Below are 15,923 nucleotides of genomic sequence, written 5' to 3'. Positions count from 1 at the left end.
AAGAAGCAAAAAAAAAAAAAAAAAAAAAAGGAACAGAACGATGATGATAAGAGTTAAGCAGATTTAAAACTTTTACTTGAATTCAATGATTTACTCTGTCGTAAATTGCAATTAAGGAAAGTTCTTGAATGTTAGTGATGGGACCACTAAAATTATTGAATTATTCTATCAATAAAATAATTTTTTATGAATAAATATTACAGTGTAACAAAATTAACTCTGATCATAACAAAAAGTTAACAGTTGCCTTCATTAAGACTCAAATTCACTCCTATTATTTATGTGGCAATATAAACACCAAATGCCACTAAACCATAAGATACTTGGCCATGAAATCTTTTATATTAATATGTTTTAATTTTCTAATCTGATTTTATATTTGACTATACCAACTGCATTCCTATTTTGGCATCAAAATCAATTCAGAAATGTCAAAAATAGAATCATAATTAAGATTTTCTCAAGCATTGCTCTCTTCCAAATTCTAACTAAATATGTCAGTATTATATTTGAATTGTTTATGCGTTTCATTTTACTAAATTTAACTATTTTGATTTTTGATACATTATGAATAAAGTAGAGGGAAAATGATTTTTTTTCTCATACATTATATGCTTATATCATTTTTTTCACATTAATTCGTCACGTATCCATATTAGTCCACTCAATTATTTTAAAAGTGATGAGTTTTTCACTTTTTATTAAATGAACATTTTTCACCTTTAAAAATAAGGGCAAAACATGTATTTCATTTATTTTTATTTTCCAAAAAATTATTATTTATACGTGGATATCAGAATAAATGTAAAAAAAATAACAGACACTATTTACAAATATTATAATTTTAAACTAATGCTAGTAACAAAATTAAGAATTAAACACAAATAATCATTAATGCTAAATGTATATTTTACAAAAAAAAATGCCTTTTTAAAAGAATTGAAAGATTAATGTTTTTTTAGTACTACTGACGCTATTACATTGTAGTATCTGTTCATCTATACTTTCTCAATTTATTGAAGCACAAAGAGTCAATATTGCTTCCACTAAACCTCCATCTCATAGAATCGCTACATGCCATTTAATAATTAAAAAAATACAATATAAGGAGGAAAATTGTCATTTTCCCTAAAGTAAATGGCCAAATGGGATGAAATAGTAGTGGGCAATCATCAAAAAGGAAAAGAAGGAAAGTGTGAATTAATGATTCGTTGCAGTTGCAGAGTGCAGCGTTTAAGTTATGTCGTTTATGGGCATACAATACATCCCGCATGGTACTGGACGTAATTCACGGAATTCACCTCACCAAATTGAATAATTTATTTGGGGTCCGCGGTTTCGTTCACAGCCGTCTCCGGTTAAAGACCCCTAGGCTTACGCGTCAAGCTTTGCTTTTCCCAAACTCTAATTTTCTCTCTCACTGCAACTCTCACTCTCAGTCTCTCACTACGAGTCTACTACCTAACCAGCGGTGATCGACGATCGACGATCGACGATCTTGCCTGGATAACGCTTTCATTCCGCTGCTTTCGGTTCTCTTCAGGTATCTCCTCCTCGAAACCATCCCTATTTTTGCCTAGTTCATTTCGCGCAAACAGTGAATAGTTTTGTGTTATTTTACTGAAAATCTGAGAATGTGTTGACGATCATTTCTGTGCTCTCATTTGTGTTAGGGTTTTAGTGGTTTAAGGACTGAAATTGTGCAAGTGCTACTGATTGTTTTGTGTCTTAACCGTTACTGTTTGTGTGCTTGTATGTTCTGTTTGTGGAAAATATATCGGTGTGGTTTAAGGAGTGTTGACGATCGGTGTGTTCATTTCTGTGCTCTCATTTGTGTTAGGGTTGTAGTGGTTTAAGGACTGAAACTGTGCAAGTGTTACTGATTGTTTTGTGTCTTAACCGTTATTGTTTGTGTGCTTGTATGTTCTGTTTATGGAAAATATATCGGTGTTCACCTTTATGCAAGGAAATCAATTTTGGTTCATATGTGGTAGGGGAGATGGAGAAAGAATGCTATAATTTACCTTTTGATAGTTGCGAAATAAAGTACAAACACGTTGTATTTGATACACGGGGTGGAGGTCAATTTTTCAATGGACCTGCATTCTAATATTTGAACTTTGCTTTTCCTTTCCTGTATCATACGTTGATACTTATTGTTCTGATCTCGCAATTAGTTTTCACTGGAATATACATTTCCTAGTATAATACTACAATTTGACTTACTGATGTCTACTAATTGCTCTGCATTACATGTTGTCACTACTAATTAAGGTTGATGATGTGTGGAATAATAAGGAAATTCTAAATTTTAAATTAAAGAAGATGTATGAGTCATTTTGGCTTGGACATTGTTGGTCACATTGCACTGGCTAGGTGATGAACAACACTTTGGAGGAGCTGATCAAGCAGAACAAACGTATGCTGTTTATTTTATTTTGTGTAATCAAACATAGTCTTTGATTTTTAAGAATGCTTTCTAGGTGTTACTGCAGGAAGAGGTTCAGTTGTGAGTGGTAAATACTAAATAGCTATTGCATGTGGAAATGATACTTATCCATAACCTATGTGGCGCATTTTGCTTTTTTTTTTTTTTTTAATGTCATATATGAAGATTTCTGACTTTCTGTGCATCTTTAGTTGGTTACATTCCTTGTTTCTTTATCTATGAAGAATGTCAGCATCACTGGACCTACCAATTTATTTAACACTTTGGTTGGAATTTAAACAGCAGTTATGCTTTTCCTCTATTAAAGTAAGGTGGGAATTTATCAGTTGTAATTAGGTGTGTAGGTGAGTTGTAACTTGTGATAAGGTCTACCACTCTAGCTACATTGGAAATTTGTAATAGATTTACTTATATGTTCTTATATCTGGTATTTATTGTGTATGCCTTTGATAATTGATTTTACTCAAGTTGGATGGAATAGAAAAAGGTTTGTTATTTGTAATAACCGAAAACTGCCATATTCTTGTAACTAATTCATGATATATCCCGGCTGGTACTAATTTTTATTCTGTGCAGTGCAATTGTTCAATGATGAGTTCGACTAAAGGGGGTAGGCAAGCTTCTGGTTCGAGTACCTATGGTTCAGGTTCAGCACAAGATGATGGATGGGAGGTTTATGGTAAGAAGTCGAAGAACAAGGCTGGAACCAGTGGGGTGAAACAATATGCTCCCCAAAACTCTGCTGCTGTTTCCACTGGCAATGCATGGGGACCTTCAGGCCATAAAGCATGGAACAATGGTGGGTCAGGAAGGGGTTCTGTCAGCAGTACAGATTCTAGAAGACCTTCAAGTGGAGGTAGAGATAATGCAAGGTTTCCTCCTGCTATTGCACCTCCTCTACAACATGGATGGAATTGGTCTAGTAGAGTAGCCTCAAATCCTTCCTCCTCTGAAGATAGCCTCAGAAAGATTGAAAATAACCAAACCCATCCTGCTACAGTGGACATTGTAACTGTCAAGAATGAAGAAGAGGAAGATGATGAAGATGAGGATTTGCTCGATGACAGTGATGAAGAGCTTCTTAGTGATGGATTTGACTCAGATGAAAGCGAAAAGAGTCATGAGACTGCCAAGAAGAATTCCTGGTTCAAAGAGTTCTTTGATAGTATTGACAGTTTGAGTAATGAAGAACTTAATGATCCAGAAAGGCAGTGGCACTGTTCTGCTTGCAAAGGGGGTCCTGGTGCTATTGAATGGTTTCGGGGTTTGCAGCCCCTGTTGACACATGCAAAAACACGACGATCTAAGCGTGTTAAATTACATAGAAAACTTTCTAAACTATTAGAGGAAGAGCTGCGCAGGAGGGGTACTACTGTTGTGCAAGCAGGTGAAATGTTAGGGAAATGGAACGGGGTCAAAGAAAAAGATTTTGAAATAGTGTGGCCTCCAATGGTTATTATCATGAACACAAGGGATGATAAAGATGATAATGATAAGGTAAACTGAATAAATAATGCTTTGGTACTTTGTTTTTATTAAATTTTATTTAAGTACTATGTATGAAAATCTAACATGTAATGCTCCCAAACCCTTTCTTACTTTTTCCCCTTTGAGTGGCTTTTCTCAGTGGACAGGAATGGGTAATCAAGAACTGCTTGATTACTTCTCTGAATATGCTGCTGTTAGGGCCCGGCATTCATATGGCCCACAGGGCCATCGTGGCATGAGCGTTCTGATTTTTGAGGCCTCTGCAGTGGGCTACCTTGAGGCTGAGCTCCTCAGCAAGCATTTTACTGACAATGGAAGAGACAGGGAAGCCTGGCAACGCAACAATATGATATTTTATCAGGGTGGAAAACGCCAGCTGTTTGGTTACATGGCCACAAAGAAAGATCTAGACGTCTTTAACCAGCATTCACAGGGTAGCTTGCATACATTATCTTCCTGCAAGTTTTCTGCTAGATGTAAGAAATATGTGGTGTTTGATAATTTGGTTTCTGCATGATCATTTAGGCAAATCCAAACTGAAGTATGAGATTAGATCTCATCTAGAGATGGTGGTCAATTCAATGAAACAGATGAACGAGGATAATCAGCAGCTAATTTGGTACAAGAACAAAGCTCAAAAGCACTTCAAACATGCAAAAGCTGTTGAAGAATCTTTTGTTCTGATGGGTGAAAAGTACCGCCAGTCTACAGAAGAAACCAAAATTGTTCGATCAAAAACAAAAGACCACCATGTGCAGAAAGAGGAAGAGGTATGATCACTTCTTTGGAGCCTCTATCAGAGTCCCACACATTAATTATTGCTGGAGTACTTAACTCATGTTTTTTTGCTGCTGTAAAATGGTAAGATGTTGCTACTTTTGGGATTACTGTTGCATATGGGCTCTAATGGTCATAATAATATTGTTTAAATTTGAAGTGCATAGACTTTAAAATACTAAATTCTGGAGATTAATTCAATTCCCTTCCAATATAACCTTTGCCAAGAGCTTGCTCGTCTTTGATTTCCCTATTTTGCCTGAGATGAGGGTGAGGCTATTGAATTTTGTTCATTGCATTTGATTTAAGTAGTATCCAATTGATTGTGTTCATTTCTGTATTTTATGTTTGTGGGGCTAGTCTATTGGTTTCTGTTTCACTTAATAATTGTGGAGTATTTCATCCCCCTTTTTTTCATATTGCCCTATTATACAATTTCCATTTTCTTTATGTCTTTTTTTTGGGTAAGTATTTCCTTCTCTATGGTTAAACATTTTTACTTTTTTATTTCTCTTCAGATTGAGTATCTGGAACATTTAGTTCAGGAAAGGTTCCAAAGCATATTGGAAGCCAGGGACCACTCAGCCTTTGATGATCATCAAAGGTAAAATGCTTTATGGAATTTATTTTATAGGTATTTTTTCAATCAGTACCTTTAGGCATGTGCCTCTCAGGACCTGGACCAGCTTATCTCTAATGTATACAATTTATACACTTGGGATAGGGGAGAGCAAATTCTGTAAATACTTTCATTTTTTTAAAATTTTATTTTATTATCACTCTGTTGTATGTAATTGTGTATTGCAATGGAGACTGAAACATGAAACTAAAAACACACTGGCTTATGTCTTAATGACTTTCTTGCAAGGTTGTGTTGTAATTGAAAGAAAATTTCATTTTGACATCTTGAAGATTTTCTGTATGAGTTTAAATTAATTGATTTGTTGGTTTGGATTTAGGTTTAGGGCCGAGGTGGGAAAATATTTTGAGTCATTGGACCTGGAAAAGGTGGACCCTGTGGAACGAAAGCAACTGCTGGTAAAAGCGCATGATGAATGGGTTAGTAAGATGAAACAGAGACATCGTGCAGAAGAGGCTGCGGTGGAGGAGGAGTTTAATGCTGCATTAACTAGGTTGGAGATTTGAGAAGAGAGATGATTTGTAACTGCATCATTTGACTTGGATTATTTGGACAAACAAACATCTAGTTTATTCTAACAATATTGCCAACAAACATGAAAGAGAGTACTGCATAACTAGTTTAGACTCATAGTGGTTAATAGTTTTGAAACTCCAGAAAATTTTCGTGGAAGTTGAACTATTATATGCTAATTTTATCTGTGACTTGGATTTTGGATTTCTTGGAGCTTTGTTTTCTTGTGTGTCACTTTGTTATTCACATTTTGGATTTTGAGCAGGGGAATAGCCCTTTTATGTTAATCAAGCTGGGTTTAGGGGCAAAGGGTGTTATGCTGCTGCTGCTGAGATGATACTTGTTAACATTGACAAGTTTGTCACTTGCTGGAGTGCATATGCCCTGCCCTTATATGTATGTGAAAGGTCTACTTAAATGGCTCCATCGGGTATTTTTGTTTATTTTTTGCTTGTATGTGCTCTACAGCATCGATGATCAAGATCGATCAAAATATGTAGCGTACATATGGACCAGGATGTTTTTTGTCCAAAGGCATTATAAGCTTAATCCTTAGCATGTTGTATATCCATATCCAGCTGCCAGCTAGCTTGCTTATTGTGTGTGTGGAAACTAATGTTGGTCCCAAATGAAGTGAACCACACTTAAGTTTTGGACAGGCAGGATTGAATTATTGATATAGTATTAGCAAGATTGAATTATTGCTAATGGGGTTCAAACCTAACGTGTCTGTTAAGAGTGCAATAGAATAGTACGAGCATCAAATCATCATTTTTGTGACTTCTCAAAATCAATTAAATCGTCCAAAGCCATAACAATATTTTCCTAATGGAAAATGGTAGGTCTACAGTGTATTTCATGGAATATAACTTTCACTATAAAAAAAAAAAAAGGAATAAACAAAAATGATGACACACTCTATTTTATTAAATAATCAAAACATGACATGTGTAGTAGAAAATGAGTTCATGTAGAATTATTCATTTTTATTTTTGTGCAAATGGAGAAGAAGAAGAAAATAAATAAATAATTAAATCCTAAATCGTTAATGGTTAAACTACACATACTCACATATATAGCATAATAAAGTTTTTTTGAGCATAATAAAGTTTGTGTGACCAAGTATATGGTTGTAAGATGGTATGGATATGACATATATACCTAATGAATAATTGGAATCAAGTATATGGTTGTAAGATAGTATGGATGTGATATGTATACCACTATACCTAATGAATAATTGGAATTTGACGCATAATTGCGCGTGTTAACCAATGCAATCATAATAACAATATATGTAATATCACATTAGATAGATATCTCAATTATCGTTTAATAATTCATAAAAATTTATGCAATACATATGCATCAATATAGTGGGCAAGTAAAATTTTTATTTAATGAAATTACAATGATTTTTTAACTTTATATCATTAATAAAAACACATAATTAATTTTAGTTAATTTTTCATATCAGATATTGCATAAATTTTAGTTTTTTTAGTAATGAAGGAGTAGTATTGTCCACTTATATCTAGGAAGAGAACAATCTAGAGAGAGGTAAGGTGCTCATAATCCCCAAAGTTTGTCCTTTTTTTTGTTATGGACTACAGCTATGCTTTGTTTTGTTTGGGATTTGACATCATTGCTTCCACTTCGACCCCATGCATGTTGACTCCTAAGTTCTTTCACATTATCACATGCATAAATAATAAATTCATAAAATGCATACAATAAATAAATAAATATATATATATATATATATATATATATATATATATATATATATATATAAATTTTTACTATGTATCGACTGACACTATTAATAATAGTATCAAGTACAATTATGTGTTTTATATCAAAATATAATGAATATTTAATTTTTTTGGTAACAAAGAAAATTATCATACACTATTCAAATATATGCACTGAGTAATCTTGCTCATGTATAATAATACGCAGTCAACACAGAAAAATTGCTTTATACCGATAACCACACCTATAAATTATACTACGTATTGAATATATTTCACATTTATACCAATAGTACCGATATGATCATATCTTTGATATTTTCTTGATATTTTCTAACCTAGATAAACTTTTCTATACTTGTGTAAGAAATGGTTGACCTTTTGATTGCAGTAAAAAGATGGATGAGCACTAACCTGTAAACTGTGATCTACTAGACCTTTCACTTAATGCATGCAGTGAACTTATCATGAAATGCCACCATCTTAACTTAATCCATTTCACAACTCACTCACACTCCATCAATCCATTTACAAGCTACTTGTAAACTAGAAATAATTGTATTTATCCTGAATATTAGTTTATGAATTTATATGACATATACTATGCCATACTTTTTAATATATATATATATATATATATATATATATATATATATATATATATTGCTAATTATTTGACAAATTTCTATCTTCGGCATGATAGAGACTTGCATGTGCTTGGAGTCCCGCCAACCCCTTCAACAAATTTTTGAGCATGATTGGTTTGGTATCACCCGGTAGAGGCAAATTGCTATGGCTAGCAATTAGTTATTGACACGTTTCTTCTTAATTGGGTGTTTTGATAGAAAAAGAAAAAATAGGAATAACTTCTAAACAATGATTTTTTGTTTTTTTTTTGAAGTATAGGATTGTATTATTTAAATTTTTTAAATTGTTCATAATCCTCAAAATAAATATATGGGTGGTCCAATTAGAGGAAGTAAACTACAAAGTGGGATGATGTAAATAAGTACAAGGGATTAAGGCACTGAACCCTTAGTGAGTGTAGAGAATGTGGGAGATGATATTTGACTTAAAAGAGGAGGGGAGATTAATAAGTTTGAGAATAATTAATTTAATTGTTGATGTAAAGAAGAAAAGATTATACCAAACATGAAGTTCAATTCTTTTGTTTTTATTGGGGTCTGATTTTTAATGGTTTTTGTTTTTTGGGAGTACTACGGACTATGTTACAATTCAATATCTGTTCATACTGAAGCACAAAGAGTTAATATCGCATCCACTAAGACTTGAACCCACCCCTCTTCATATGGGAGTGCAATCGGGTGCCACTAGACTACAAGATATTGGCTAATTTTTTTTATTTATTTATTCATCTTTAAAAAAAAAAAAAGATTCATCACTGTAAATCACACAAACTAGCACACCATGCACCCACATGATCTTAGTGCTACCATTAGTTCAAAAGGCTGCTCCATCTTCCACTACTTCATTTTTTTAACCTTAATTTATAACGTGTCCAACAACATGCACTTAACACACATAAAACTTAGATTATCATATTGACTTTGTGATTAGTGGACTGATTTATGGACCACTTTTGGAACCTCTTCCTATTTGTGTTTGTATTATTACACCACTCTCATTAATCACTTTTCATCTTTTTCCTATTTTTGTTTGTATTATTACACCACTCTCATTTATTTTATTACTTTTTTTTTACTGATTATTAGTTTTAAAAGATAATCCGTTTTTTTTTCTTTTTCTCACATCCCATCAGTATAGACTGTGTAATTGATTACAAGAAGAAGTATATATTTCATGAAGGGTCATACTTGTGTGAGACCGTTTCATGGATCCTTATTCGTGAGACGGGTCAGATCGGGTCGAAGCACCATGTAAATGTCACGCTTATATGTGAAAATATCATACTTATATGATCAAATATAATACCAATCAATAATACAATTTTTGTTACTTATAAGATAAGAAGTATTACATTTTCCATAATAAGTAATGTTGACAAATTTTCCTTACTTATAAGGGAAAATATAATACTTTTGAGGAAAAATGTAGTACTTTTAAATTGAAATATAAAAGTATTGTATTTTCCCATAAAAGTATTACATTTACCCTTATAAGTAACAAAATTTTTATTCCTAATTAATATTACATTTGAGCATATAAGTATGACATTTGTGCGTATAAGTGTTACATTTACAACTTAACCCGACCCGTCTCACGGTGAGACGGTCTCACACAAGTTTTTGCCTTTCATGAAAAATGATAAGTGTAATCTTAAAAATAAAACTCTCATTACATGTCCTGATTTTATTAGTGAAAAGAAAAAGAAATGAACAAAAACTATGACCCACTTATATATACGTTAAAGAACGTCACATAAAATATGACATAAAAATGAAGGTATGCATAATATTTAAGTTGTATTACATTACTTCCATTTCATTTAGTTTTCTCTGTCATACAGGTTGATCTACGATTTAGTTTAAAAAGTAGTCCACTTTTTCTCTCTTTTTTCTTTCTCTTCCGTCCAATCAAAATAGGCTAGAGGTACATAAAAGGAATAAACACCCCGACCCATGCTTTTTGTGATCAATTGGTGTCATGTCAAGAAAAGGAAAAAAAAATGAATGCATACAATATTACTCATATTTTAGAGAACACAAATATTATTTTATTTTTCTCCTCAAAATGCTTCTTTATGTAAAAGCCAACTTTCCTTTAACCTCTGTACTTACATTATAAATACCCCCATTCCTGTGTACTTTAGTGCATCTCACCTGCAATTAACTTTCTAATTAGCCTCTGAATTTTGTTGCAATGGTGAGAGTAAGGCCTGAGATGGGGAAGTATAATGTGATAATAATGGTGGTGCTGTTAATGGATGCAATAATTGCTAGAGGGCAGTGGACATTTGGAGGAGGAGGAGATGGTTTAAGCATGAATTATTATATTATGAGTTGCCCCTTTGCAGAGGGGATTGTTAAGGACATTGTGAATAGGCACTTGCAGTTTGATCCTTCTCTTGCTGCTGCACTTGTTAGAATGCACTTCCATGATTGTTTCATTCAGGTATATATGCTATGCTACTCACGTCTTTACTTTAAGGTGTCGATCAGTACCGGTATTGATGTTATCTGGTCTGATGATAGATTGCAGAAGTTCCCTTATACATATATATACACAAACAATATGCTAATAGGTAATGATGTGTGTGTGTGTGTGTGTGTTTTTTTTTTTTTCTTTGGTGTGGATGTAGGGATGTGATGCATCAATCTTGATAGAATCAACGAAGGGAAACAAAGCAGAAAAGGATTCACCTGCAAACTTGAGCTTGAGAGGTTATGAAGTCATTGATGAAGCAAAGGAAGAGGTTGAGAGGCAATGCCCGGGAGTCGTTTCTTGTGCTGATATTATAGCCATGGCAGCCAGAGATGCGGTTTTCTTTGTAATCACCTTTTCTCTATTATAAAACTATGGTTTTTTTTTTTGTTTTTTTTTTATATGTTTTCTTGATGAGTGTTGGGTTCATGTTTGATTAGTCTGGGGGACCAGTTTATGACATACCTAAAGGAAGAAAGGATGGAAGAAGGTCAAGAATTGAGGACACTAGAAATCTACCATCTCCCACTCTCAACACTTCTGAGCTTATCAAGATGTTTGACCAGCATGGCTTTAGTGCTCAAGAAATGGTGGTTTTGTCTGGTAATTTTTATGTTTCCATACTTAAAAGCCACACAATCTATTCATTCTAAAATCAAATTAATTTACAAGGAGATGATATTGTTTTAATAAATTAGGTGCACACACCCTAGGAGTGGCAAGGTGCTCCTCATTCAAGCACAGACTAAGCAACTTCGACACGACTCACGAAGTGGATCCATCGATGGAGGCTCAGTTCGCCCAGACGCTGTCGAGAACGTGCAGTGCAGGCGACACTGCAGAGCAGCCGTTCGACTCGTCCAGAAACTCTTTCGACAACGATTACTTCTATGCCTTGATGAGGAAGAACGGCGTTCTCTTCTCCGATCAGACCCTGTATTCCAGCCCCAGAACTAGAGGCTTCGTCAATGGCTACGCCATGAACCAGGCCATGTTCTTCTTCGATTTCCAGCAAGCTATGGTGAAGATGGGAACACTGGATGTCAAAGATGGTTCTAATGGAGAAGTACGAGGGAACTGTCGAGTAATCAATTAGTATTAACAGTCATAGATAGATAGAACCTGTCAACTGTCAACTGTCAAGCCCCAAATGTTGTCTCGCTTACATTTTCCTTGTGTAGATACCTTGTACTGTTATTTCAACTTTCAACTATGTATTATAGGTAGATGCCCTGTCATGTGTATAGCACAGACCTGAAAAGGAATGCAAAATAAATCACTTTGATAATGTTGTGGCCAATTCAAGTCTCCAAAATATCATGGGATTTGAAACTACTGATGATTCAAGCACAGTTTTTCCATGGTTTTTCTCAATGGTTTCAGTTAAAATGAAAGGAACAAATTAAAAAGAGCATTTAACAAAATATTTCTTCGTTTCAATAGTAAATAAAATCCCAAAATTTGAAGTTCAACTTCTCTTGAGAACCATTGCAACAATCCCTCTATTACCAAGAACACGGTAGAATAAATGAGCAATAAAGAAGGATACCAAGAATGCTACCGGGTGGCGTCTTGTGTCTTCATGCGGCTTCTTTTACCTTTCCTTTTTGTACCTTTCTTCGTTGTAGCACCTGCTGAGGCGTAAGTCCTTAATTTCTGAAGGATCTTCCTCTCACTTATACGTAGCACGAGAGAGTGATACTGTTTAGGTTCGCTTAGCTGAGAGCACCTATCCAGCTCTTTGATATCATTTCTGAGAGAATTTGAACCATATAAACTTTCCCGGGCATCTGCTAGTGACAAGAGAGCCAAGCAAACGCTTTCTGTAAGCAATGAATTCTTGCTAAGTTCTGATCCATTTTCCAATGGAACTCCTTGCTTTGATAAAAAGAGTTGCCAAGAATTTTCAACATCACCCATTGTAGACACAGCAAGATTAACTTCACTATATGCTTCTTCTGACAACAACAATATGTAAAGCAAAATTATTAACTCAATTTGGGGTTCCCCATAATATGAGATTTCAAAATATTCAGAGTCTTGACTGACGCATCCAGAATAACCCAACTCTCTCCATAGTGATAACCTCCTCCTACTGTGACGGTATGAGAATCGAGATGAACTCCACTGAAGTACCAGTTCAAGATCTAAGTTCAAAATATCATACGGATTATCTGGTTCTGTGAATCCATATCTATGCAGCAACGCAGCATTGCCTATGTATCCATATGTATTAAATACCTAAAATTAAGAAATCAAGAAATTTAGAGAACTGTGAATCAAATGATCAGGTCAAAAGTTTAGTGGTACATTAAAGTCAAGCCACTCCCTCACACAAGTTTTCAGAGGAGTGGACAATGCAGAGCTCAAGATGAACACAACCTCGTTCCAAAGGAGTTTGCCAAGTTGCAAAAAATTAGCAGTTTAAACTGTTAACACTTGACAGTGACACGTACTTGACACCATCAACTATAATACTTCCTATGTTCTAGCCATGGTAAATTGAGAATCATTTCTTGTCCTTATCTGATACATTTTTATTTTCACAGGAAGTGGCACCAGGAGAGGGAAGGGGGTTGGGGGGTATATTCGATATCTTACCAAATGTATAGACATAGCAGAGGCAAATAGCATCATTATGATTCAGTTCTCATGGAACCTAGGCTATTTAATTCATTTCAATTTTTATTCTCATTTCAGTATTATGTTACCTATGCAGAATAAGGCATATCAAAATGTTGCCAAATGAAAATCAATACTACTCAATCTGAGATGGTGAGAGTGTGAGACCTAACAAATTGCTAACCTCAACTCCAGCTTTGACATTTTTCACCATGATCATTTCTAGAGCTGTAGGGTCATTCCCAGACATTGAAGAAGAATCTAAGTCACTCCCACTCAAAGAATCTCCTTCTGAATGTGGATTTTTGCTAATTGGCTCATGGTCACTATTATTCTGATACTCAGTGTTACTATTGTTATCATCTGCGTCACTATCTGATTCAGAATCAGAGGATATGGATGTGAAGTGCACATCCTCAGCACCAGTCTTGTGATTAAAACTGCAGAATAAAACTTGTGATCAAACACTAGATGGCAGCAGCAACTTGAAATGGAGAAGGATAAAGCTTTGAAATTCCAAATCCAATGAAGGCAACCTAAAGGAACAAGATGGCACAAAAAAAACCATATGAGACAACATCTTCCCATGAGACTGTGAGACAACGTGAATGCACAATCTACTTTACAAATGCACACACACTAAACTGTGTGCACTCATGTAAGTCATGTTGGGCTAAGTGCACACACTCTAGATTGTGTGCATTCACGTTGTGTCTCACAGTCACACAGGAAGGTGTTGTCTCATTTGATTGTAAATCTATATATATATATATATATAGCATCAAATCACTAGTCAAGTATGCTAGATTTGCATTAAGGAACAGTTATTACTTTTACCAAGACAGATAACAAAAGGTGAATCAGGAATTTATCCAGCTTATTTGTATCATGAAGCAACAGTGTTTCATGCATCTTCAGCCAGTGATTTCATATTAGCTCCTTGCAGCAGGCAGGTCACATGAATCAGTAACTGCCATTGAATTGGAGATAAAGCTCAAAAGTTTAAAAATATGGAAAAAAAAAAACAATATTACAAGAATATACATTATAGAAAATAAGTATTATATATGGGGACAATTAAGCAACACAACTGGAGATGTAAGTATGTAACTTACAGGTCTGCCAGGGGAACCATCCCAAATCCATGGTAATCATCAATTTGAAATGATCGAGAAGAAATAAGACTTCTTGCCGCAAAATATTCTTCAATACCAAAGCCTTCCGGGTTAAGCCCCAATGAAGCATTGTCCAAAAGAGGCTGGATGCACTCTTTCCAGTCCTCATGGATAAGAACCTTGTCTTCTTTAATTATCTGCCTTCAAGAATACCAGATTACCAGGATGGTCATACATTCTGAAATCTAACACCATACAAGAACTCAAAAGATGTCATGAAGTCCACTAAATAACACTAGTGTTAGTAGGGGTGTATTACCTCTCAAGTCTTAACAGAACGAATTTCTGCTTAACAATACTACTAATTTCTGGCAAATTTCATATGACATGAAGAATGATATTTAGTTCCCCAAACACTGAGAAATGAGACATAATTTATTCAGTTATAGCCTTGTTTCTGATTTCTGTAACAGATTAAGAGGCAATAAGCAAAGCTATTTCCTTATAGTGAATTTTCAATTATCATTCAACAACACATAAGACATATAGACATATTTCCTTCCGGTATATACAGCCAAATAATATTAATGAAGTTTATCATGCATCCACAGACAAAACTGGAAGAATTTAAATTCACAAAAAATTAAACTTAAAAACAGCAAAATGATAAGAAGACCTTGTGGAGCTCAGTGCCAGCGAGAAGAGAGTTGATTTCGGAGAGCGACCAAAGCAACGGAATAGGCTCAGAATGTGGCAGCAGCTGAAGATAACCAAACCAAGGAGAAACCGGTCCGAGACTCCTTTCATACATCAGCGCCACGGCCAGGCCTAAGTATCCGTCAAGCTCAGCTTCCTCGATTATTTGCCGAGCACCACAAGTTTTTATCGTCAAGCAGCTCTCCTTCGGGATTTTCGCCACCAAATCGCCTTCGTGCAAATCGCCTACCGCTCTGACGAAGACGGAGGATTCCGTTGCGACTAGCTCCAAAGCGTCGCTCCACTCTACGCCTTTCCAGTTCATCCATTTTTTGAACGCCCTCATTTTCCTGTTACTGTTACATGTTGTCAGATATAGTATGTAGTATCAAACCGAATCGGAGTGATATAGACGACAACACAAAATGAAGTAAAAATGCGCGAGAAGGAACTGCAGTGGTGGTGGATACCTGGTAGCCATTGCCGCCGCGGAGCCGCCACAATGTAAGCTGCTAGGAAGAGTTGTACTTTGTGAGTCTATGATTGCTCAAATCTGTCGGGGCGGGAGATTGGACTGACGGTCACGGGTCGGGCTTTCCAAAATTTACCTAAGACGCCCTTCGGATTTCAGAAAATCGCACATTTCTCCCATTAAGGTTTGAAATTCAAAACTTTTCCTTTGGAGTATGACATGAGCTTTTAATATTTTTCCACGGTTGGTCCAACGACTATGAGATTATTTTCCT

General features: G+C 35.0%; 3 protein-coding genes across 7 annotated transcripts; 2 read left to right on the top strand and 1 right to left on the bottom strand.

The window, feature by feature from the left end:
- Positions 1-1,365: 1,365 nt before the first annotated feature.
- Positions 1,366-6,074, top strand: LOC116020058 (protein SUPPRESSOR OF GENE SILENCING 3-like). Of its 2 annotated transcripts, none has more exons than XM_031260519.1 (6): positions 1,366-1,543; positions 3,026-3,946; positions 4,077-4,371; positions 4,463-4,707; positions 5,233-5,318; positions 5,674-6,074. In XM_031260519.1, the coding sequence occupies exons 2-6, from the start codon at positions 3,038-3,040 to the stop codon at positions 5,858-5,860; spliced, it is 1,722 nt and encodes a 573-aa protein (XP_031116379.1). In that variant the 5' UTR covers positions 1,366-1,543; positions 3,026-3,037; the 3' UTR covers positions 5,861-6,074. The 2 variants fall into 2 exon arrangements, with proteins under 2 accessions (XP_031116379.1, XP_031116380.1); XM_031260520.1 differs by lacking the exon at positions 1,366-1,543 and adding an exon at positions 2,303-2,419.
- Positions 6,075-10,401: 4,327 nt separating this feature from the next.
- Positions 10,402-12,044, top strand: LOC116019855 (peroxidase 47-like). Its single transcript, XM_031260211.1, has 4 exons — positions 10,402-10,714; positions 10,902-11,090; positions 11,185-11,347; positions 11,443-12,044. The coding sequence occupies exons 1-4, from the start codon at positions 10,463-10,465 to the stop codon at positions 11,838-11,840; spliced, it is 1,002 nt and encodes a 333-aa protein (XP_031116071.1). The 5' UTR covers positions 10,402-10,462; the 3' UTR covers positions 11,841-12,044.
- Positions 11,185-15,702, bottom strand: LOC116019854 (ribosomal lysine N-methyltransferase 3). Of its 4 annotated transcripts, none has more exons than XM_031260208.1 (6): positions 15,648-15,702; positions 15,158-15,533; positions 14,482-14,678; positions 13,551-13,806; positions 12,294-12,985; positions 11,185-11,998 (listed from the first exon to the last, which is right to left on the bottom strand). In XM_031260208.1, the coding sequence occupies exons 1-5, from the start codon at positions 15,656-15,658 to the stop codon at positions 12,302-12,304; spliced, it is 1,524 nt and encodes a 507-aa protein (XP_031116068.1). In that variant the 5' UTR covers positions 15,659-15,702; the 3' UTR covers positions 11,185-11,998; positions 12,294-12,301. The 4 variants fall into 4 exon arrangements, with proteins under 4 accessions (XP_031116068.1, XP_031116066.1, XP_031116067.1 ...); XM_031260206.1 differs by having other exon boundaries at positions 12,306-12,985; XM_031260207.1 differs by having other exon boundaries at positions 12,306-12,985; positions 15,158-15,527; positions 15,648-15,691.
- Between the last annotated feature and the right edge of the window lie 221 nt (positions 15,703-15,923).

The sequence above is a fragment of the Ipomoea triloba genome, chromosome 5 (genome assembly GCF_003576645.1).
Source record: "Ipomoea triloba cultivar NCNSP0323 chromosome 5, ASM357664v1".
NCBI classification, from domain to species: Eukaryota; Viridiplantae; Streptophyta; class Magnoliopsida; order Solanales; family Convolvulaceae; genus Ipomoea; species Ipomoea triloba.
This window is presented reverse-complemented; position numbering and strand designations above follow the sequence as displayed.